The sequence below is a fragment of the Syngnathoides biaculeatus genome, chromosome 10, assembly GCF_019802595.1.
Source record: "Syngnathoides biaculeatus isolate LvHL_M chromosome 10, ASM1980259v1, whole genome shotgun sequence".
Classification (NCBI taxonomy): domain Eukaryota; kingdom Metazoa; phylum Chordata; class Actinopteri; order Syngnathiformes; family Syngnathidae; genus Syngnathoides; species Syngnathoides biaculeatus.
This window is the reverse complement of record NC_084649.1, coordinates 27,173,904-27,198,336: the sequence shown is the minus strand read 5'-3', so window position 1 is coordinate 27,198,336 and position 24,433 is coordinate 27,173,904. Positions and strand designations below refer to the sequence as shown.

At 46.0% G+C, this 24,433-nt stretch overlaps 2 protein-coding genes across 7 annotated transcripts in view; both read left to right on the top strand.

Moving 5' to 3' along the window:
- The window catches only part of LOC133508084 (membrane-associated guanylate kinase, WW and PDZ domain-containing protein 3-like), a 118,077-nt gene extending 108,504 nt beyond the window's left edge, over positions 1–9,573 (top strand). For 3 of the 5 annotated variants that reach the window (XM_061833805.1, XM_061833806.1, XM_061833807.1), the window contains 4 exons: positions 898–1,003; positions 1,920–2,057; positions 5,529–5,667; positions 7,288–9,573. In XM_061833805.1, the coding sequence (XP_061689789.1) occupies positions 898–1,003; positions 1,920–2,057; positions 5,529–5,667; positions 7,288–8,036 (1,132 nt within the window). In that variant the 3' untranslated portion in view covers positions 8,037–9,573. Of the gene's footprint in view, positions 1–897; positions 1,004–1,919; positions 2,058–5,528; positions 5,668–6,649; positions 6,767–7,287 lie in introns of all 5 variants that reach the window. The other 2 variants (XR_009796974.1, XM_061833808.1) reach the window with 2 other exon arrangements.
- Positions 9,574–12,499: 2,926 nt separating this feature from the next.
- Positions 12,500–23,826, top strand: im:7151449 (complement receptor type 2). 2 transcript variants are annotated; one of them, XM_061833543.1, is made up of 13 exons: positions 12,500–12,742; positions 14,077–14,207; positions 16,513–16,698; positions 17,733–17,832; positions 19,085–19,155; positions 19,266–19,448; positions 20,002–20,085; positions 20,194–20,262; positions 21,486–21,524; positions 21,601–21,642; positions 21,741–21,792; positions 23,322–23,399; positions 23,522–23,826. In XM_061833543.1, exons 3-12 carry the CDS (start codon positions 16,572–16,574, stop codon positions 23,377–23,379), a joined length of 825 nt encoding a protein of 274 aa, XP_061689527.1. In that variant the 5' UTR covers positions 12,500–12,742; positions 14,077–14,207; positions 16,513–16,571; the 3' UTR covers positions 23,380–23,399; positions 23,522–23,826. The 2 variants fall into 2 exon arrangements, with proteins under 2 accessions (XP_061689527.1, XP_061689526.1); XM_061833542.1 differs by lacking the exons at positions 12,500–12,742; positions 14,077–14,207 and adding an exon at positions 15,161–15,372 and having other exon boundaries at positions 23,522–23,824.
- The last annotated feature ends 607 nt before the right edge of the window (positions 23,827–24,433 follow it).

Sequence of the window (24,433 nt, the reverse complement as noted above, 5' to 3'; positions counted from 1 at the left end):
GTTTGCACGTTCTCCTCCGGGTGGGCACTCCGGTTTCCCCCCAACATCCCCAAAACATGCAACATTAATTGGAAGCATTAAAAATTTCCCCGTCGGTGTGATTGGGAGTGCGACTGTTGTCTGTCTCCGTGTGCCCTGCGATTGGCTGGCGACCTGTCCTGGGTGTACCCCGCCTCCTGCCTGTTGACAGCTGGGATAGGCTCCGGCACTCCTGCGACTCTTGTGAGGATAAGCAGCTAAGAAAATTGATGGATGGATGGATGATAAGCCAGTGGGAGGAGATGTTAAAGATGACAAAAGTACAAAGATATTAACTGCTTTTGCGGTGACTTGTATATGAAAAATCTTTCCAAAGACATGAACTATTCAGTACTTCATTTTTTTTAATGGCGCACATATATTCAATATGCATTATTGTCATGATGCGTAAACTTGATCTTAGAAAAACAAACAAAAAACAGCCTCTGGTCCACAGAATATCAATTTTCTACTTATTCCTCCACGGCATGATTTTGTTTTTTTTTTTTTTTTTTCTGTGTAAACTGCTTCGGACTTGTCATGCAAGAAAAATGTTTTGTGCTTATAATTGCATTTATTTACTTGTTTCTCATTACATTCATCTGTGCTGCCCAGTGCAAAACAATCTAAACGGTCCAATGCCATCATGTGTTTATTATACACACATATATATATATAATATTACACATCATGGTAGAAGAATTTCCACCCCCTTTTCAAGCAAAATTCTGCTGAATCTTGGCTGCGATTACAAAATGTAAATGTGGGAAAAACGTCCACGCTGAGCCTGGAGCGTTGGGTTTGTTTTGCGAAACGGATCTTGGAGTGTTTTGCCTGCGTGCACTCACGGGTCCAACTGACAAAGTGCGTTTGCCACAGCTACAACCTGGACCTGGAAGACAAACGAGATGGCGTCTCCTGGTCCCAACACAAAAACATCCCAGTGGAGCAGCCCGGGGTTCTGTGCGTGACCGGACCCAACCAGGTGACGGCCATTTCTCTTCTTCGAGACCTTTCGGGAAAATCGCCGGCGGGGTCCCGTCCCCCCGTCCCCCCGTCGTCCGCGTCCAACGCTTTGATTAAAATTTGGCTCCGGTCTTCCAGTCTCCCAATTTTCTGCGACTGAGCCCACCTGGTCAAAAGAGCAAAATTGGCAATGAAAACAATTCCTCTTTTCTGATTGGCCAATCCTGGATGTTTTGATACATGTATTTTTTTTAAAACTGTGTCATGGAACTGACTATGCAGTATTTGGCAAATGCTGTCTGTACTATCGTCTTGACTAGTATCAAATGGATGATGTAATTCAATTACTGTGATCTGACGGGCGCATATGCCATTGCGCTCGCAAATCTGCGCAGTCGAGAATGAAAAATCACGCGCGTAAAATTTGTTACGAGTAGAAATACATAAGATATTGAAAGATGTCGGCTATTTTGTGTTGTCTTGACCAATGTACCCTGTAAGCTGCGCCACTGCGCACTTGTCGCACACGAAAACCGATCCAGCGCACTGAACCACAGCCCGACACCTTCTACTTCCTAGTTTACCTGACACCGCCCCCCCTCCGCTCTTAAAGGGGTACACTCACAATTACAAACGGAACACACACCCGTAACTTTATACCTGCGGGCATGACCGACCACACCCGTACATCTTTCAAATGTGAGTGACGGATGTAATTGGTTTGAATCGCTCTGTTTTTACAAAGATCTCGTCGATGATCTATTTAGATCCAGAATACTTCCAACGTTGTTGAAAACACACTTGTAGGCTAAAATATGAATGTACAAGACAAGGCATGGCAAGGATTTTGAAAAGGATCATTTGGGGGGATGGGGGATTGGGGGGGGGGTTTATCTGCATATGAGCGTTGCCACATTGTGATTTGCGCCGCGTAGGGCTGCGTGACCGTGGAGCTGGACAGGAGCCCCCGAGGCTTCGGCTTTAGCCTGCGAGGGGGCACCGAGTACAACATGGGCCTGTACATCCTGAGACTGGCCGAGGACGGCCCCGCCCAGCTGGACGGGAGGATCCACGTGAGTGGTGACGCTTTACTTTCGACGGGTGCACTTGCGCGTTCCTGTGTGGCGCTTGCGTCCTTTCACAAACTTGGGCTTCAATTCAGTGGAGATTGTGCTGCTCCACCTGAACACACAATGAAAAGTTTCACAATTGACTCAAAAGGCTGCAATAGTATGAGTCAGTTTTCGCAGTGGATCAAGAATATATGCCCTGTGGGTATTGTCGTATGGGGTTAGGGCTTAAATGTTTAGAAGCGATTCTCCTATTGATTATTTATCCATTGAAATCATTTGTACAAATTACATTTGTTTTCCCTTAAACTATTAAAATGATTTTTATTGTCATTCATGAGGGCCAGATTTCGAACCTGCAACTGAATAGTTTGGTACAAAGCGTATACTGTAGAATATGTGTGTATAAGGATATAAATTTAGTGTACAGTATTTAAAACAGAACTTGCGATTTTGACCATTTTATAAAAAAAATGCTATTATTCACATTACTCATAAACCATGTTATATGTACATTGCACATCTAACAATATTTAAAAAATTATTTACAGATGCTCTTCTGCCATTTTTAGCAAAGTTTATCACTGACCCAACACTGTGTCCATCAGCAATCTGCTGAGGGAAACATTGGTTTTTTTTTTGGTTTTTTTTTTTTTGTGGGGGGGGGGTTGCCAGAGTTTTGAGGCAGAAATTTTCGACCTTGCTGAGTTCTTTCCGTTTTATTTACCATAATTTCCGGCCTACAAGCCGCGACTTTTTTCCACACGCTTTCAACCCTGCGGGTTATGCAACTAATTTGTGCCTTTTTTTTTTTTCTAACGGCCCTATTAGCGCTGCACTAGTGTTAGCGCTGTGCTAGCATGTTTCTGGGTCTCAGTGATATTTACCGGTAAGTTTTTTTTGGTGTTTGTTTTTTCTTTTTTTTTTTTTTTTAACCGTCCCTGTTAGTGTTAGCGGCAGTCCGGTGCTAGCGTAAGCGCTTTCTTTGTAAATATCTCGTGTTTCAATGTGGGCACTTGCGGCTTTTACCCAGGTGCGGCGTACGTATGTACCAAACGGTATTTCCTTTACAAATGTACTCGGTGAGGCTTCTAATAGTTCGGGAATGACGGAATTGTTTTCCTGCTCTAATTGTTGTCTCCATGTTTCAAGAACGCAGTTGTTATTCATCATCTTTCATGAAATATGGATGGATCTGACGAGGGATTTCAAGCGTTTAAAATCCGAGGAAAACGACCCTTTCTCTTAAAGCAAGTATCCAAAAGGAGTCCATATACGGTGTAGATATAGATCCATCTAGTGTAAATGAGCAAGATATAAAAGCTCCGGATTTGTACTGCGTCCGTAACGCTTTAAATGTAAAATGGAGTCAATTAACCCAGTCCAGTCCAGTCCAGTTCTCCGAGACTCAATTGTACACCTTGTTTTACTGTGAGGGGCGTGTATCAGTTCCTGTAGTACGCGTGTACCCGAAAGTACTTTTCGTACTCGTGTGTTTCTGTTTTTCTGTTTGGCCTTTTCCGCTCACTTCGGGTAGACGTGATTCGGTCTTTGTTGTGGCAGAAATCCAACAAAGTCCAGTTTTCAACACTTTCTATGTTGTGAAAAGAGGCAGTGAATCAGGGAAAATGGAGGAGGGTGGGGGTGCAATTCCTCCATCGCCGGCAACAGCCTGGCTCCAACTAACGAATTGTCTTTGGACAAGCGCCACTCACAGTTCGCAGGCTGGAGATCTTACGCCACGTTTCGGGCGTCACAGGAAGTAAACAGCGGCAGTTTGTCATACGCCATCAAGTCCTTGTTGTTACCTCCATATGTCGAGGCCCGATCGAAGCGCTTCAGAAACAGGCCGGGGAGGTAATTATCATGTTGTTACAAGCCCGTGCGGGAAAGACAAAAAGGACGGACGCTCCTCACGGGCCAGCCATCCTTTTTGCTCCGGCGTCAGCCGTCATTAGGCGTGTTTACTGTTTCGTCGCCATTAGTAGAGGCTTCCTCTAGGCTCTGGCGGGATCTATGTTTGTGTATCTGCGTGTGGCTTAAAGGTCAAGTGTCATCCCTGTAAACATTCTAAAATAGACAGTGAAATGAAAAATGCTTCATCATCGCAAAGTTGCGGGAGTGTCGTTTCACATCCAAGCGGTCGCCACATTGGCCGCATCTCCCGTCCGTGACGTCACTCCGGACATTCGCCATTGGAAAGACGCTGTGCCGCCTACTATGGAAACACGGAAGCTCTTTTCGAAGAAGAGAAAATCACACAAGCGAGTCAAGTTACCGACCGGGGCAATATTACCCTATTGTTTGGAGCCACATTCAGATGATATGCCACCACGGCCAAGCCGCCCCCCCGTCCGATCCACTTCCCGGCCCATTTTCGCCGCCGAGGTGGCTCATCACGGCGCCGAGCCGGGCCTCTTTGCGGCGTTGTCGTAGCACGCAGCAGCTTTCGCCGCCGAGCCAACATGATAGCCTTCGTGGGCGAGCCTTTGTCATTTGGAACCCACGAAGCTCTGGTCCACTCCGTTTTTCCCGACAAAGCTTATGAAGGGTAAATCCATCTTCCCGAGTGTTCGAGCAATGTCCGGCAATGCGACGAGACGGCAATTTGGCGCACACGAAGGAACAACGAGCTACCTTCCCGGAGGTAAGACTAATAGAAGCAAACGAGTCCGCTAGAGGGCGCTCCTGCTTCTTCTCGAAAACGAATCCCTCGAGAGGATTTTCATGGCGGGAGTTACAAAAAGGCGTATATATACGTCAAAATCATGTTTTGTGGTGAAAAGACGCACGGGTCCATGTCGGCTGCCCTTTTTTTCCACCAACAACAAACTAAAACTCATGCATTTCATGACAGTGGCCCTGTAAAGCGGCGCTTCTGAAACCAGGTGGGCCCGCGAGCCACAGCTTGGAGGCCCAAGGAACTCCAGTCGAGCCTCGATGAGCAAATTTTCCATTTTAGCTGTTAGATAGGGAATTTGTTTCTTCCAGCCTCCCCCCGCCCGCCCCAACAAAACAGTTCTTCTACGTGCTGTATTTTATCAAAACACGCTAGGACGTGAGACTGTGTGTGAGCTGTGGCCTACATCAGCTCCTTGCGCGTGTTTTTGTGTGTTTGTTTTTGTCCTACTCAGTGAGGGCCTGAAAGTGCATCGCGACGCCGACTGCACTTGCCCTCACGTTGAAGATTACGGAACCTTCATTTCCTCCCTCTGTCACCTCACAATAATATTTCAAAAAAGTCTCTTGAGCGCTCAAAAAAGTCGCTAAATGTAGCGACCAAATCTCTTCACTTCTCAACTGTGCGTCCGCCGTGTTGTGAGTCCACCGAGTCAGCTCGTGAGCATGTGGCCTTCCATTTTCTGACATTTTTTTTATTTCAATTAAAAACGCCAGCAATGTTTGACTTGAAATAATACTAATAATAATACGGAATAATTTTGATGAACAAGTGCGGTGTGTTTCCCGGGCCAGGTCGGAGACGAGATCGTGGAGATCAACGGCGAGCCGGCCCGCGGCATTTCGCACACGCGCGCCATCGAGCTGATCCAAGCGGGAGGAAGCAAAGTGGCGCTGCTGCTCCGACCCGGCGCCGGCCTGACCCAGGACGCCGGTAAGTGGCGGGCGCGACGTCGGACGCTTTCGCCTGTGACGACATCGCGCGCGTGTGCGCGGATGCTTGCCTTGTTGTCGCTCTTTTCGTTTCAAAAGGCGATCGCGGAAAAGATGGACAAAGTCGTACTTTTAAAAGCGCTTCGTGGTAACGAATCCCACAAATCTGAAAATCTTACGAGAACACTCGAAGTGAATCCATTTTTATTCAAATTTGATCAACTTTTATATTTGGAAATCTCATTATTTGTATTTTTATTTCTTTTTTTTTAAATTAAGATATGGAAAAATAAAATGTTGTCATTATATAATTCTTGATTTTTTAAATGGAGTATTTGTCAATTATATTTCTATAGGTGTATCTTGTTTCACATAGACATTATGTTTTAAGTCATTTCTGTTACCATGGCAAATATTTTTTTCGTGTCTGACAATAAGTTTATCGTGGTCAAAAGCATGTATGTGGCTGCTAGTCTACTTTTTATCATGAATGTAATTGAAAACATGTTGTTACGATGCGCAAAAGACTTCAAGCGTGCTGAGCAGTCAGCTTGCTGACGACGACGGCGTCGGACACGATTCGAGTGCGTGACGGGTAAAGGGAACCATCGACTTGAGAGAAATGTGACTTACCGTTAGCCACTATTGGAAAAATTGAAATATTTTTGCGATATTCATGTTCAATCGTTGAAATGTCCACGTTTTTGCCCGATTGTTTTGGTTTGCGTGAGCAGGTGGGCTGCTCTGGCGTTTTCCAAATGAAGCTTTTTACAAGGATCCACCGATAATTTCCCCCCCCCCCACCCCCACCCCACCCCAATCCATCCTTCCTTCCTTCCTTCCTTCCTTTTGAGGACTGCAGACGCGTTTGTAAACTGTGGTGGAGTCCGTTCTCTGGCATTTCACGGCTAACCGGGTCGGGTCTTCTTCCTCGTCCGCCCCCCCCCCCTTCCCCCCTCCATCTTTTTCTTCTCCCCACGCAGGTAGCGCAGCTTCTTCTTCCGTGTGCTACTACGCCGAGCAGCAGCACTAACGTCCTCACTCGGCTTCTGCCGGCCTCTTCTCTTTCTACCTTGGTAATGGCTTCTTCGGTTTTACCGGTGCGGCACGCTCAGAAGGAGTTTGGGGTGTTCGGCTTTCGGGTGAAGTTTCAGGGTGAACCGAAACTGAACCGCTCTCAGTTCTGATCTCTGTCCTCTGCGGAAAAAGCACCAATATTACTGCCGAACTGAGAAGCCAAGAGAGGAGTTACTCTACGGTACGGTATATCCGTATGGCCCTCTGGTCCCGCCCCCACGTGGCCAGTTACGTTACATAACATTAAGGCAACCATAAACCTGTAAATGAGCAGCAAGACGTTCAAGCGGAACAATACTCGGTGTTTTTGCTGCGATGACTGGACTTTAGGGTTGTCGGGGACCTTCTCTGACTCTGCTTCTTGTTGCTTTTTCCGCTGCGTCTCTTAGACGGCGGTACTCCGCCCAAGGCAGGCACCTCTAAATCCGGACTTAAAATTGGGGCGCTAACGATATAGCGACGGAACAGTGTTTGCCCTGAAATTTCACCCCAAAGCCGAACCGCCCCACCACTTTTTGTGACGATTGTGTGTTGTGTCCCGCAGGTAAAAAACACATTTCTCCCTCCAACTCCCCCAGAGAGGTGTTTTTCTCGGACACATCACCCATGTTCTCTCCCTACATCACCGGGGCTTCCATCCTCTCATCCATTCCCGATTCCGGCGGTCCGAGACACCCCGTCCGCCGGGGCGGCACGTCCTCGCCGCGCGGGCCGCGGGGTTTGAGCTCGGTGGCGGAGCAGGACGAGCGGCGGGGCGCGGAGAACGGGACGACGACGACGACGACGCCGGGGGGGATGACGAGCGCCCCGAAAGCAAGGGGGACTTTTTTCGAAGCCAAAGACCAGCCTCGCGGGGCCGGGCGGACTGAGGGACGGGCGCCTGTAGCAACAACGCGCGACCGGAACAGAAGCGCCCGAACGCGGTCCTCCAGCCTGGGGGCGGGACCTCGGCCGAACGGTATCCGGAGGCACAAGGAATCCAGGGGCAGCGAGAGCAGAGTCGGTCTGAGTTCGGGTCCGAGCCACGACCCGGGAAGACAAGTCCTAACCCGCTCGGTCCAGAAAGACCTCAACGGCGGCCAGAGCGCCGAGGACTGGAAGAGACGTGAAGAGACTTCTCGGAAGGGTTCGTCAGTTACGCCGAGCGAGACCCAAGTCGGGGCCTCCGGGAGTCCCAGGAGCCCCCCCAAGGGTTCGCCCAAGGGCCCCCCCATCAGCCCCGGCGAATGGAAAGTACCCAGCCAAGTCCGGATCCTCTCTCAGGCCGAGGTCCTCCGCCACCCTTTTTGGTAGGATCCTCAGCCGATTGTTCGAAGCGCTTCCAGCAAAAGTGCTCAGCGGTGGGCGACACTTTTACGGCCCTTTGATGGTCTTTTTAGGGAGGGTGGTGGGTGGGGGGGATACACCGGTGGCGTGTAGCAGCCCCCGGCCCGCCACCCCTCTGCTCAACGTCTCGTGTGGCAATCGCGTCCGTTATGCAAGGCGAGGAGGGACCTTTTTTTATTTTTTGTTGTTGTTGTTGTTGTATTTCGCATGCAGTCGATGATTCTTTTTGACCCCCAAGATGGTCGCCCATCGACTTCAACTCCTGACTGTTTACTCTCGTCCGTACGCATCCTTCAAATGACCAGAAACTTGTGCTTTTCGGCGTCTCGTTTACTGAGCGTGCAAAACAACAGCGATAAGATTTTTTATTTTATTTTATTATTTTTTTTATTTTGGGGGGGGGGGGGTCCTCGGTATAAGCAGCTACGTAGCCCTGACTATTCGGAAATTCTGAACCCACCCGAGCCGATCACAAGCCCGTCCCAGCGCAGTCGTAAAGTCGGAATCGTGGGTGATGTCCAGCCAGGTTTGGCGGAAGCCATCGTGGGGGGTGGGGGGGGGGGGTCACGATGCACCCGGGACCGGTTGCCAGGTTTTTAAAGCGAGGACACCCCGTCAACATGCATGTGGTGGTGGCGCCCCTCCGGCGTGGACCCGCGTCATGTCCTTTGGAGTTGGCACATATCCGTTCGCAACCCCCCCCCGTGTGTGAATATCTCCTCAACTCCGCTGTAGTCAACCCCAATCACGTAGCATAACCGATCGATGATATTTACCCGTGTGATTTGTCGCCAATGCCGTATAATTTCTGGCTGAACGTCACGAGGGCAATTTATGGACGAGTTGGGAGTTGTGGCGCTTTGTGAAGCCCCCCCCCCGACGCAATTCACTGTTTGGCCTGCCTCGTCTTTACTTCCTGCTGTCGAGTTTTTTTTTTTTTTAGTAACACGTCATCAATTGACATTAACCCCTTTGGAATTCCCAAAAATACGTAGGCTAGTATTTTGTATTTAACGTTTTTTTTATGGCCCCTTTGCATCGTTTAACGAGAAACAAACCAAAAAAAAAAACAAAACATTTGCATTGTTTATTAAACACTTCCGGTTGTAACTTATTGTATAAAAAGATCAAAATATGGATATGAATATCTTTTCACAATCTTATCTCATTATTGATGAGTAGAGTTTAGTGTCAATATCGAATTATGTGACAAATGATGTATATTTAAAGGAAATACTACAATGTCATTGGCGGCGTCGTCGAGGATCGGTATCGATATCTGATGGTGGGTCGATACTGTAACACGAGGGATAAAAATGAAATCAATCAATATTTTGCCAATGATAGGGATAACCTTATGACCCGATTAAGCGGTAATCAATACTAGGAAAACGTCAGATGTATCAAAATATCAGTAACCGTATCGAGCTTCAGTATCGGTCCTGTCATGACAGTACATCGATACTGTACCATTCGAGACAATAAAATATTTTGTAAAAAAAAAGTCAGTATCAAGCATCAATCTCGATATCGATGTTGGCATATTGATACGTTACCGTAAGTGTGATTTATTGCTGTATTAATATTTTATCTCGTGTCTACGTTCTAAACCTGCAGAATTCCAACTTTTGAAATGAAAAGTTTATTTATTAAATGTGTGCGATCGCTAAAAAGTCGACATCGAACTATCGTCTTCATTTCTGATATTGCGATGAGAAATCTCACTTCAATCTTCAGATATAGAAATTGTTAAAGTTATCGGCAGAATTTTGACTTGAAACTGACTTTTAAAATGTTTTTTTCAAGAGAAATAAGTGAAAATTCTCATACTTGTGTATGAATTGTGCACTTGGGTCAGAGCTTTCTATAGATATTGAATTATTTTTCACTCTTATTTATTCTGAGCAAGCTCGACTTTGAAGTGGGGCTTCTCCGTCCTGTTTTTTTTTTTTTTGTTTGTTTGTTTGTTTTTGGTTGCTTTTTTTGGGTGTTTTTTTTTTTTTTTTTTTTTTTTTGACGAGTATTCGGGTGAGCTCAGGGAACTTTTAGCGTTGTAGCAAAACCAGATCCAAAAAGCGTCAAACGGGCCGTTTCGGGTTTCCAGGGGGAGCTTTTGTGCAATAGACCGAGCGGGGCGAGGAGAGGCCGGTTCAGAAAACGCAGCTGCTTTTTTTTCTTTCTTTTCCGCCCGTCGTACGTCCCTTTTTGTTTGTTTGTTTGTTTGTTTGTCTGGTCATTCTCGTTGTATCATGCTGTGGCCTTGCATTGCTTTGCTAGGGCAAAAAAACATAAAACAAAAGAAAACCAATCTGTGTGCTTCTCTTGTACATGGCGTAGCAACCGAAGATGTAAATGTTTGTACATTGTACAGCACCTTTCTAAATATTCGCTCGACGCTCTATCTGGGGGGTGGGGGGGGGACATATATATATATATATATATATATAAAAAGTGTGTTCACGGAATTGCCCCATTATTTTTTTATATGTAAAAAAAATAATAATAAAAGAATAGGAAGAACATATTTAAAATGGATTGAAAAAGGATCTTGTTCATGCACTGAAAAATAAAGTTTTACTGAAAAAAAACAACCGTCCGCCTGCACTAAATTGTCTCCATTAATAATAATAAAAAAAAAAAAAAAAAAACGTCGCTGTTGCATGCCCTCCGTTTCGATGGCACTCCTCTTGTTGTCATGGTAACTGCCTTCTGCCCACCACATCTGTGGGAGGGGTGTCACGGCCCCCCCCCCCTCCCCTCCGGAACACCCCACAAATTAAATCAGTTTCAAGACCTGATGATCCTCATTAGGTTATCGCTCGTCTGTATAATAATTACAAAATAACGATATCGCAACAGAATTGTTTTCCAAACTTTGATTAAAATATTCTTCAGTGAGGAGCTGCAATTACTACGTGGGAGTTGAGTGATTTGGAAGAAATATGGGGGATGTTTCAATAATAATAATAATAAAAAAAAGCGTGTGCAATTGTAAACGCTCATTTACAGGCAAATTGTTTTTATGCTTTGTTTACAAAAGGCCGCCGTTGAATGGACGTCACATGATTGCATTTCGAGGCGATAAATGCTTGAGCATGGCAGGATGCACATGTGGTACTGTAAGTACAGTACTTACCTGGATCAGCGGTTGCTACCGGGGAACCGTTAAAAATTGCGGTCACATTCCGTAGGAAAGTCGACAGCGTGGCCGTCACCGTATAAAAAACAAAAGTCAATCAATACATTCATACAGAAATACATTTTTTTTTTAAAAAAGATCACCTATTTTTAGGGTTTTAGCCAGGGTGAGGCGGAACATTCCAGACCCCCTGAAGCCACTTTTGCCGTTCAGTCTTTGCGTGGACGTCTACCGATATGGGAGATGTAAATAAATGATTGTAGGACCAGTTGAAATGAAAAGAAATTGCAATTTGAGTTTTGGCCAATATGAAAAGGAGAACAAAATGTTTTCCAAGAAATACGAAGATGCCATTTTGTTTATTCATATGTTTTAGTGAGGCACAAACCAAATTTGGCCCCCGGACCCAGTTTTCTCACCAATAGAAATAACCATAAAAAAGTCTCATGTTTATCCGAGATTATTATTTCTCCAAAGCGGGCTGAGCTTGACCCTTAACCAAACTGGTGGAGATTTTAATTGGAGTTTTCTCAAACGACATCTGTAAAGATGAACCAATTGGGATGTGAGATCGGGACACTACAAATCCCACAACGCCTTTCTGCAAGTACTCTTTCCTCATTGGTCCGTTTGGTGAAACCTTTTTGTTACGTCACTATCGTGAGGCGAAGGAGACGATGGAAGACGAGGATGCGCCAGTAAGTACCGTTCCAAATATTCTGGAATAAATCTTTGCTGGAGGTTTTCTTTTTTTTTTTTTTTTTTTTTTTAGCTCAAAAAATTATTTACATTTTATTATGGACATCTTACAAACTGCTTTACTTTTACTTTTTGGAGAGAGATAGGTTAGTTTTAACATGATTCATTTAGTGTTTTCTTTTTTTTTTCCAGATTGTATGAGAGAAAAGGTCCAAACATTGGCAATATAGAAGTAACAAACATCACAACTGAATACATAAACTAGTATTAATAATTTCTGCACTATTGTGGTCTTGATTTGAATGTGTGCAGAGTTGATTTACATTTAAAGAGTTGTTGATCAAAAAGAAGTTCGCGGTGTTTTTGGAGCTGCTGTTGTTCCCCCCCCCCCCCCCTTCCCTTTTCCCCCTTTGTAGTTCGTTGTTGCCACCACAAGATGGGGCTGCCTCCCCGGTTCTCTCCTCCTCCTGTTCCAGCTGAGGAAAAGCGAAGCTCCACAATTTTCTTCCCCGAAAAAGTCAGACGCCCTCTTGTGTGTGGTGGGGGGGGGGGGGGGGAACAAAAACATGGCTACAGGGAAAAACGGTGGCACGTTTGACCCGCGCGACCTTTGACCTTTGACCTGCCACAAGTACGTGGGAGGCCTACCGGTTCATTTCCGCAGCTTTCGGTGCTGAAATCCCACATCCGTCTGCGTGCATCACACCCTCGGAATGCAGCTAAGCAGGTGAACTGCGGCGGCGTGGAATGTTTGCCCAGCCGTCGCCGCTTTTTCCTTTTCGGCCAGAACAAAAGAAACTCAACGGTGCGGCCGCTTTCTTGGAATTGACCGCCGGTGAGTAAGAAACGACGTCATAATCTTTGGGATATGTGCAGTATTCAATAAGTGGATTCATTCGGAGTGATATCATCCAAATGCTCTGAAACCAAATCGGAACTTTTTTGGTCATAACTCCAAGAGGCGCAAACACAAATCCGCTCATCGGCAAAAGAACACCAGACCCCCGTGTCCAACTGAGACGAAAAGCATGATTTTTAGTATGTTTTTGATTTAAAAAAAAAAAAAAAAAAGGCAGCCGGAATGGACCCATCCGTTTTTTCACCACAAAACATGATTTTGACGTATATGTTTTTTTTTTTTTTTGTAACTCCCGCCATGATTTGTTTTGGAGAAGAGCCAGGAAGTGACATCATGAGCAGACGCCCACACAGGTGACCTGGTGTGTTTATCGCGGTTTTACCTGCGGGAAGGTAACTCTTTCTTCCGTCACGTTAGCCAAAATGCCGGCTCGTTGTATTCCTGGATATTGTTCGAACACTCGGGAGGATGCATTTACTCTTCACACTTTTCCAAAAGACAAGGTTCGTCGTGAAAAATGGATTGCACGGGTGAAAAGGACAAGAGCTTCGTGGGTTCCAAATGACAGGGAGGTGTGAATGGTTGTATGGAGCTATTAAAAAAAATAATAGTTGCGGGGGACGACGGTGGTGGCTTGTTGCGGCCAGGCCGTGGCGTTGTCGTCGCTCACGGGTGAGTACACGGCCCAAGTCTTGGCGGGCGAATGTGCATCGATGGCCACGCGGGCGTCAATGTGTGTTTGGCGAGGGCACAGGCGCCAAACTCTTGGCCCGGGGGCCAGATCCGGCTCTACGCTACATACTGTCATAAAGTCTGTTGTTAGCTAGAAGTCATCCGCATATCATCTAAATATGGCTCGAAATGCGAAATGTTCTCTTCTTCGAAAAGAGCTTCCGTGTCAGAAAGGGCGTCGGAAAAATCTGAAAATCTCTGTTGTTCCTCTCCAGTAGCAAATGCAAATGCCACGACGTGTTTTCAATTGCGAACGTCTGCTGATGACGTCGCAGGCGACTTGGCCGCCACTGGGATGTCGATTGACACTTCCGCAACTTTGCGCACGGATGACGCGCTCTCCGCTCGTATTTTTTTTTTCCGTATAGACGTTGAAGTGAATAATGTCGTATGTCTTTTTCATTACAATATTTAGTTTTCAATGTTTATAGGCACGTCGGCGGGACTTTAAGAAATGCGGAAGAGAACAGTTCCAATTAACAAAACCTTCAAAAGAGCCCACGACGCCACCTCAAATGTATTTGCCGCTTGCGTGCCGACTCTCTTTCTTACTTTCATTGTGAACGTTCCCGGACGAGGTCCGCGGACGGCACCGCAGCCGACGGACTCATCAAAGACGGCGACGGCCGACAGGAAGCGCTTCGACCCAACACGCTCGAGACTTGTTGGACCTTCGCCGTCGAGAGCCTCAAGTAATCTGGACTACCCGGTGAGAACTCAGAACCTCCCGACTTCACTGTGCGGCCTCGTTATTTGCAATTTATTTCACTTCACCCCCGCCCCCCCCCCCCCCTAAAATATCAACTCCAGTTTGCCCACGTGTTCCCCGTTGCCGTTGGAGACACGTTGCGTGGGTGGCCAAGACCGGCGGTGGGGCGCTCCGTTACGGAATCCGCCCACCCCGGAGCGCGTCTGGCAACCAGGCACGGCCCCGCTTTGTTACAGACAGTTGTGGAATGTTTCCACGACAATAACGCACACAACAGTCGTCATCGTCCTTTCAGACCAAACCAACGTCTCGCGTGGAACCTCTCATGGAATCAATCGCAAGGGCTTCCCTCTTGTAGTCCCTCACACAGGGAATACCCTTTATTATTACCCCCACATTCCCCCTCTCAAGGCCACACCCAATTTTGCTGGAGACGCCTTAAAAACCAACAACAACAAAAGGACAATTTATCATATCATAACCACACAAATCAATGAAAAATTCTTACGCAAGTCAAAATAAGTTTTTTTTTTTTTTGTTCCTTTGTTTTATTAGTGTTTTATTTGCGTCTGTAGTCAGGAGCTGGTTTAAATCGGGGAGAAAGATGAAGATGGAGAAAAAGTCAGGTTGTTTCCCAAGCGGAAAGCGTTTCCTGCCTTTGATTTTCAAAGTAAAAAAAAACACGAGGCGGGGCTGCGAAGCAAAGAAAATTTCTAGTATGAATTTCAACTTTTTTGGGCGTGAATTGTAGCTGTTAGCGGAACTCGCATCCTGTCACAGATGATCAGAAGAAGTGTGACCGAAATCCAAAAGCATTCCGTGCCATCCTCACAGTATTTCTACTGTTAGCCTTCATTGTGAAGGCGCAATTTTCTTACTTCCTGTCCCGCGCCGTCAACTTGACGGATGGCCAAAAAAGGAAGCGTAGTGGGGGGGGGGGGGGTGTTGTGGCGCGGACTCGAGCGTGGAGAAAGACGCGTCTGTGTTTCACCGGCCAGACTAGTTGCAGTCACCGGATTGGAAGCGTTTGGCCCGAAATTGGCCGGCATGGAAGTCGTTTTTCTGCCAGGAAGCTGCACGAGCGCAAACATCGCATCGCGACTCTTCTTCTTCTTCTTCTTCTTCTTCTGCTTCTGCTTCTGCTGCTTTGTGTGGGGATCAGAAGGTGAGGACAAAAGATAGGAATGGAGTTTTTTTTTCTTGTTTAATTATTAGGATGAATATTATTGTTGTTACCAAGCTCAGCGTGTATCTGTAAACAAAAACAAAACAAAAAAAAAGTCCATGGAATATTAAGATATTACAGTACTTCTATGTTAAACACATGATTCGGTGAGATATGTAATGACTGCACTCTACCATATCTCCAATCAAATGATGAGCCCGTTTCTGGGAATCATGATTTATTTTAGTCATTTAATGAAAAAGGTCGTGCATAATAAATATTAAACTAGACATGATTGTCTTGATGAACGTGAACTGACAAGTGCGAAAATTCAAGATACACAGTTTGCTTTGAGAAATGAACTTGAACACACTTAATAGCCACCCATCCATTTTCTGAGCTGCTCATTTTTTTTTTTTTCATTATAAGTTAAATATGAATCCAAGTAGAAATCATGAATGAAATCCAAAGGAAATCTTTTCATTTCCAGGATTGTAAATGGAGCGTTACGTTCAGGGACCCTCTGGAATAATCCTTCTAAAAAAATGTGTGATTGGGAATTTATTGTGATGTTGTTGTTTATTTTTCATTATTCTTCTCTTATAACAACGTTCATTCGGAATATTCCAGAATGTTTGAGTTCAGCTAAGTCAAGTGTTGCTTTCAGTGGTGCTCTGAAATAAAAACTGCTTGGGAATTTATTTGAATATTTTGTATATTTTCCCGATTGTTATATATTAAATACGCATTTCCAAAAATGTTCAAGCGAAGTGGTGGTGGGGTGTGGGGGTCTTCATTTCCTCATCTTATCTTTTCAGGACAGGTGGACCCTCTGAAATGATCATTTCGCTGATAAAAAAAAAAATAAATAAAATAAAATACAACAACACGATCATTCAGAATATTAATAATAGATGAAATGTCTACTGAAAGTCCATCCGTCCAATTTGTCCGACCGACCGCAAAACATGTGTGTCGTGCTCCCAAAGCTTTCTTAAATGTTGCTGCCGCTTTTCTTGAACCGATTTCATTTTGCGTCTCACATGAATGCCGTGTCTGTCGTTGCATATTCGAACGCGCGCCACCTGCTTTTGTCCCAGCGTTGACGCTCTGCCTGTTTTGTTTTGTTTCCCTCCCCAGCCAAGTGCCCCACGCCTAAGGGGGGGCAAAACAGCACACTGAGCGTGGAGGCGCTCCTGATGAATACTTTTCCCGCGGGTTCCAAAGTCACGTTGGTGTGTCGCAACGGCTTCCAAAAAGCGTCGGGCTCGGACGTCATCAGTTGCCGCGGCGGCGCCTGGACCCCCGTTGAGCTCGTCTGCAAAAGTCAGTTGGAATTCTCTTTTTTTCTACTCAAATGGGTCAAAGTACTCGTGCTCACTCTGGACTTCCGGTGCAGTTAAAAACAAACCCCTCCACCCCTCCCCAAAAAATGGACATAAAACACAAGTAGCGTCATTTCTGGCGACTTTTTTTCACACGCTTTCAACCCTGCGGTTTATGCGGTCATGTGGATAATTTGTGCATTTTTTTTCTCACGGTCACAAGGGGGCAATCGAGCGGAAAAGGGAAGAGTGAGACCGATGGAATATACGTGCCGAGGAAGTGACTTTTACCGGCCATGTTCGTGCTGCGCTAGTGTTAGCACTGTATCAGCGTGCTGCTGCTGTGTTACTGGCGTGTCTCAGTGAATTTTTTACTGGTAATTTTTTTTTTTTTAACCGCCCCGTCAGCGCTGCGCTTGCCTTAGCGCCGCGCTTGGGTGAGCACCGCGCTCGTGTTCGTGCCAAAATAGCGCCACGGTACCATTAAACTCTTTCTGTGTACCGTCAATCTTTGTTAATATCTTGCACTGTCAGCTTTTACACAGCTGCGGGGTTTGTATGTACCAAATGGTATTTCCTTTACAAATGTGCTGGGTGAGGCTTGTAACCAGGTGCGCTCTGTAAGTCGGGAATGACTGTATTTACAGTCTATTCTATACCCATTTTGGTTACTTGGCGCAATGGGGGGGGGGGGGGGGGGGCACTCAAAACACTTTTTCCCATTTTAGTAACTTTCATACATTCCCGAGCTAGCAAGTTCGATACCACCGATTTCTTTTCCGACGGGATTGGCGATAACAGTTTGCACAAATGCACTCAATGTGTCGGGTAAATGAAATTAAGAAAGAAAAAAGTAACAAGTTTCAAATCATACACTCAATTATTGTCGTTTATTCTTCTGTTTCCAAATGTAAAAGTAAAAAGACGCAAATAAAGTCCAGATGCTTGAAAAACGTACTCGAATATTTGCTCTTTGATACTTGCAGCTAGCATTTGTTGTCGTTGTTTGTTGTTGTTTTTTTTTTTGCACTTTAGAGATGGACTGCGGTGTCCCCGAAGCTAAACCGCACATGGAGTTCAACACCAGCGGGGGCACCCTCTTCGGCGCCGTCGTGGTAGTCACCTGCCAAAAAGGGTCAGTGCGTTCAATATTTGATGTTTGAACGTTCACAACCATAAAGCGGCATCCAGCAATGCGCAATACAAATTGTCAACGGCACCCCACGTACCGAATACTGGCGACCAATCACTGTCAGCGTTTCCCTGGAGATGTTTTTGTTCCCTCATCATCCATCCATCCATGCATTTTATTTGCCGCTTATCCTCACAAGGGTCGTGGGCAGCGGTGGAGCTTATCCCAGCCGTTGACGGGCAAGAGGCGGGGTACACCCTGAACTGGTCGCCGGCCAATCGCAGGGCACGTAGAGACAAACAGCCGCAAACTCACAATCACACCTCGGGGCAATTTAGAGTGTGCAATTAGTGTTGCATGTTTTTGGGGTGTGGTAGGAAACTGGAGTGGCCACCCGGAGAAAAGCCGCGCAGACACGGGGGGGACATGCGAACTCCACACAGACGGGGCCGGGATCAAACCCGGGTCCTCAGAACTGTAAGGCCACCTGATCTACTTTGCCGCCTTCCCTCATCATATTTGCAACAAATATATGCTTCAACTAGTTTTGAAAACGGAAGTTAAGTAATCACACATTTGTTCAAGTATTCGAGTTCCGTACACAACGGTTTGAGAACAACAACGACAAATGTTTGCCGCATCAAAATCATAATTTCACTCACGCATGTCGACGCACGCGAATTTCTGTCGTCAGGCCGCGTGAAACGACGCGGCGGGCCGGATCTGGCCCCCGGGCCAAGAGTTTGGCGCATGTGCCCTCGCCAAACACACATTGACGCCCGCGTGGCCATCGACGCACATTCGCCCGCCAAGACTTGGGCCTCGTACACGCAGAAGTATTTTTTTTTCTGATCTTAGAAGATTATCTGTCACGGACTCCACACGTAGACATTTAAAAAAAAAAAAAAAAAAAAAGGGGGATTGAACAGTTTTTGTTGTGAGTTGTGCTCGGATAATCTCAAAACAGAAAAGCACAGACGCACGCGACGATCTCGGTTACATAGAAAAAAAAATGCCCCTCTTTGCCACCCTTTGAAAATACGCTGACCACGCTGAAGGATTTACTCACGTCGGATTTTTTTTTTCCCAGAACATTTTGCTCCCCTTTTGTGGCCCGCTCGACTCCTCCCGGTTCTCCCGCGTAACAAAACTCCGACGCAAATAAAAAAAAAAAAAAGTGTGTTTGCGATGACAGAAAGCGAGAGCGGGAACGCCGAACGTGACGTTTTGCGTTTCTCCGTGCCGTTTCCCGCAGTTACCAGATTAACGGCCCCAGCTACAAGCAGTGCTACACGTCGGGCTGGAGCGGGACAGTCGACTGCCACGGTAAACGCTTCCGCCTTCTTTCCGTTGCCTGATTCTTGCGCTGTGACAGTCTGCGAGTTTCGGAAAGAAAGCAGTGGCGATGATGAGCGTACTCATGTGCCGACTTTCAGTTAAAACCTGCAGCCACCCCCCAGAGGTGACCAACGGCAACAACTCGTGGCATTCCCAAAAAGCGCCAACGTACGGCCAGGCCGTCCGGTACCACTGCGACGAAGGCTACGCGCTCGCCGGCAACGACACCATCCAATGCGACGAGACGGGTCAATACGACTCTCCGCCTCCTGAATGCAAAGGTACGTCGAAAGACGTTTGGATGGAGAACGCTGCTGGCTGTGCTCCGGTCCTGCAGAGGGCGCTAGTGAGCACAGGGAAATTCTCATTTTGCCGCCTTTATCGCGATGTGGTACGTTGTAACTGAATAAGGCCTCAACGCGTGCGGATTGCAACAGTTATATAAGTGGAAAATTAATGAAAATGAATCAAATAAATTTGCCCCTTTATATGAAATTGGTGGGTCGCGGCCCCCGCATTCAAAGTTGAACGTATAAAAATAAACTCCGAAATGTCTGGTGGGCCACCTCCCAGTTTGGCCCCAACGCAAGCAGTCGGTGAAAAAATATGATTTCCTCCATTTTGCGCCCCTGTCCCGATGTGGTGGGCCGTGTCGTAACAGTTCAAAATGCAAAAATACATTTCTCAATTATCTGCGCTAAATCTATTTTCTTTACCCAAGTGAGCCTTTTCTGTCTTCTTTTTGTTGTTGTTGTTGTTTGTATCTATGTTGTCATCACAATAGACCGCCGTATTCTTTTCACTCACTCACGAGCGTTTTTGCCGACGTTTCAGCGCCAGCGAGTCCGTCGACCACGGCGGCAGCCGCTGACCGAGATAATATTATCACGGGCGGTGCAGAAGTCACCACTCGGCGAGGTACACGCACACACACGCAAACACGTCCTGAGATGCTTATCGCCACGGCGACGCCACTTTCTCTCCCGCGAGCCCAAAGCGGCCGTGACGACTTGTGTTTGTTCAAAGATGGCGGCCGCGCCTGGACGACGACGGCGGCGAGCGATGCGCCGCCATGGCCGACGTCCGTTTTTCAAGGTACAGTGACGCATCGGTTCTCCGCCGCAATCCGTTCCAGAAAACGCTTCGAGAAGTGATTTGTTCGATAACCGAGTCGGTGTTTCCCATAACAATGAATGGAAAAATAAATAATGTGTTCCAAGGCTAAAAGATTTGTTTTTTTAAAGCATTTTTTAAGCTTTTCCTGATGATAAACTGCATAGTAGAAATGCATATATAGTTTGAATACTTTATATAATAAAATAATTTAAGGAATATATTTATTTTTTTGCTTGAAATGTATGCGTTACATTACGTTACATTACATTTACGGCCTTGTAAACTTTTTTTTTTTATGAACAAAAGTTCAGAATAACTTGAAACGAGCAACTTGCCTTTTTTGGAGCCACGATTGGGGGTTAATATCGTCGTCCTCCACGAGAAGAAAAACAACAGGCACTACCGGGACACGTCTGTGCACAGAGGCGGCTTCATACACAAAAGTGCACTGGTTGCACCACGCGTCTTGTGAGATTTCTGTTTTTTTTTTTTTTTTTTTCGGGGGGGGGGGCATTGGAATTGATCATAACAAAGCATGTGGTGGGTGGGTCAGCTGCTTGCGCCGCGCGCATTATGTTATTTCCGGGTTTTTTCGGCAGTGTGGGAATTCACAACAAAGCCGCGTCGTGGCTCAGCTGGTCTGGCCGGCGCAAATATGTTATTTCTGGGTTTTGTCGGGGGCGTTCGAGTAGCGATTTTCATCCGAAAACAGAAAATCTCGACATTTTCGTTCGAAAACCGGGACGTTCAAGAACCGAGGCTTTACTGTGTATCAAACGAGCAGAGGAGCAGCAAAGGGTTACACTTGTGAGGATCGCAGCGGTGCATTTCCAACATTTTGCTTCATTGAACTGTGCAAAACCTTTCATATAAATATCCATTTATAGAATTTGTGTTTGAAAAATGTTGAGTGACCGTAAGGAACCTTGCGCTGCCATCAATCAATAACTAGGTCAATAATTATTGATACAGCGTGTTTCAAACATGATAGATATTTGTATGAATTTCTTGTCAACTTCATTTTAATTGTACATCTTTTATGCATATCTATTAGGAATCATATCTCCTATTTGAACTGCGATTCATCTGCATGCCTTCATTTCGTTCTTTTCATGATGTTGCAACGTTGCACTTCGTTATCGCCACTTTTTGCTTACTCTGCTCTCGTTTGTCCGATGATAATTTTTTTTTTTTTTTTTCAGGAGCGCACGACGTGACCGTGGACGGCGGCAGGGATATTTGTGAGTTATGGAACGCGCGACACGTCGACTGTTTGCATGACGCGGGATATTGACGTGGCGCACGCGTGTCTTTCAGATTACGTCCCAGTCATAATCATCGTGATCGGCGTCTCGTTAGGTAATTTCACGAACTGGCTGATGACACATGTACCTAATGAATGTACGTAAGTGTTAAAATTACATTTTGTACATAATTGTTTGTTTGTGTGTTCCCAGTGGCGTGCACGGGGGTGCTCTGTCTGCATCTGTGTCATCTCCGGCGAAAAGGGTACGACAAATGGATTTACTGTACACTTTTTTTCTATTTTATTGGTCGCTTTTGTTTGGTTGGACCGATGCAAGTTTGTTGCCATGGCGACATACAGTATTCCTTGCTTTTAGCCGGCTGACATTCGTTCCCAATCACGTAGCGAAGCTCGAAACTGATGTGTTGCAAATGGTCAAAAGTATCGAGGTGTGCTGTCGTTACGACGCGTTAGAATGTGAAGTTATGAAGAAACTCCGTACGCGAGGCGTTATTTTCTTGCGGTAAATGAATTCACAAATTTGTGACTGAAAGATACAGAAAAATGTACGTTACACTGTGCACTGTGTGCCGTTGTGCAAAGTACAGCTAGCTAGCTGAGTTCTGCTAAACGTAACGATCACTCGTTTACATCGAGCTGTCAAATAAGGCACAATTGTGACCTCAACCTAATGTATGTGAACATACAGTACTTACAAAGATCAAAGTTTCCCAAGGTTCAAACGTTTTGAACGCGTTGAGCGTAGTTTTTATGTTTTTTTTTTCTTTCTGTCCGCCACGCTCCCATTCTCACCGGAGACACGTCAAATATCCCCTATAACGTACAGAGCACTCACTCCGCATAGAAACTGAATGAGCCTCACGTGCCGAGAGGTGTCATTATGACGCTTTTTTTCTGACGCTTTTTCTTTTAAACAAATTTTAAACTTTCTAAATAACATATCTATCTTATGAAATATACAAATCTTTTAACTAAAGACATCACACGTGGAGTTCGTATAGAGTAAAAATAAAGACATGATTGTTTTTTTTTTTTTGGGTGTTCTTTCACACAAAACCTCTTCAAGCCTATACAGGGAGTCCTCGGTCTACGACTGAGATCCGTTCCTACAGTAGCGACTTGAGTCGAAGTTCGACTCATGTCGGGTTCCACCATTGAAGTCAGATTTTACGTCGAAATACCTGTATTAAAAACAAATACGTTGAAATAAACAAGATGATGTACTTGGCGTCACTCCTGAGAGGTGGATGGAGAAGAAGAAGGGGAGGCGATGCTCAGCTATTGCCGAGGAACCCGGTCCTCAGTCCTCAGTCCTCAGTCCTCAGTCCTCAGTCCTCTCCATCGCCACAAGTATCAAAGAACCTTGTTTTGTGATCATTGGAGCCGACGTAGGAACGGAACCCTTCACACCCGTCACTCGACCGACTGAAGCCTCGGTCGGTGGTTTTGGCGTCTGTCCTTCCTGCAATCTTTTTACGATCTCGAGCTTCGTTTCCATGGTAATGGATTTTCTTTGGGCTGCAAAATCATCGAAAAAGGAGAGTGAATAATGCGAAGATACTCCCGGCGCACAAAGACGGACAAGCGTTAGCCAGACAAAATGATGGACGGGCGTTGTAAAGTCGAGACGTCTTCGGTCGAGACCGTCTTAACCCGAGGACTCTCTGTACTTTGATGGACCTTTTCATGACCCCCCCCCCGATGACGTGGACTGGAACAGTTGAATGGTGTCAAAATTCACATGCGCAATCATATTTTTGTGACCTCGCAGGTCGTATGACACCAGAGAGGACGCCAAGCCCCAGTTTTTAATTTTTCAAAACGTCTAGAAGTCCATCCTGACTAAAAGGTACCGGTCCGTTCCCTTCCCTGCAAATATTTTCACGATATTAATAAACACAGAAAGCAGAAAAGGATTTTTTTTTTTTTTTTTTTTTTTTAATTGTTGTTGTTTCTTTCAAATTCCTCCAGTTGGAAGAATGCCTATCTGCCGAAGAGCATCTGGGAAGCCAGGAAGGATGTGCCAACACACTGGAGCAGTTCCTGTGAAGGGAATCGAGGGAAAAACGGAAAAAAGAAAAAAAAAAAAAAAAGGGACTTTAATAATTTATGTATTGCACTTCCACTGGCGGGCCGCTCTGTTGAGTCAGAGTGTCGCCGGTCCAATTTCTCCCATTTTTGTAACCTTTATCACACAGTTGTAAATATTCCTTGTCACCCAAGTATTTTTATTGTATGTATTCCTAACTGGAATAAACGTTTTGATGGTCCCAAATGTTCATTTTTTTTTATCAGCTTCAGTGGGAGTTGACATAAGTTGCCGACAATGTGTTTCAGTTTGCTGCCCGCGACTGCGCCGGCTGATAAAAGACACAATCGGCCGCATTCTTCGCCTTCGCGCGTTCTGGCCTCTCGTTTTTGCTCATCTGTGACGGCAAGAATGCAGAAAACAGATTACAAACACATTTAGTAGCTCTCTCAAACATCCATCCATCCATTTTCTTTGCCGCTTATCCTCACGAGGTCGCAGGGAGTGCAGGAGCCTATCCCAGCTGCCAACGAGCTTGAGGCGGGGTGACACCCTGGACTGGTCGCCAGCCAATCGCAGGGCACATAGAGACAGACGACATCGGCGCTCACAATCACACCAATTTAGAGGGTCCAATTATTGTCGCATGTTTTTGGGATGTGGGAGGAAACCGGAGTGCCCACCCAAAGAAAACCCACCCAAGCACAGGGGGAACATGCAAACGCCACACAGGGGGGCCCGGGATTGAACCCGGAATCTCTGAACTGCGAGGCCAACACTTGACAAGCTGATCGCACCGTGTAATGCCAACATGTCCCCCCCCCCCCCCCCCCCCCCCCCCCCAGAAAGATTCT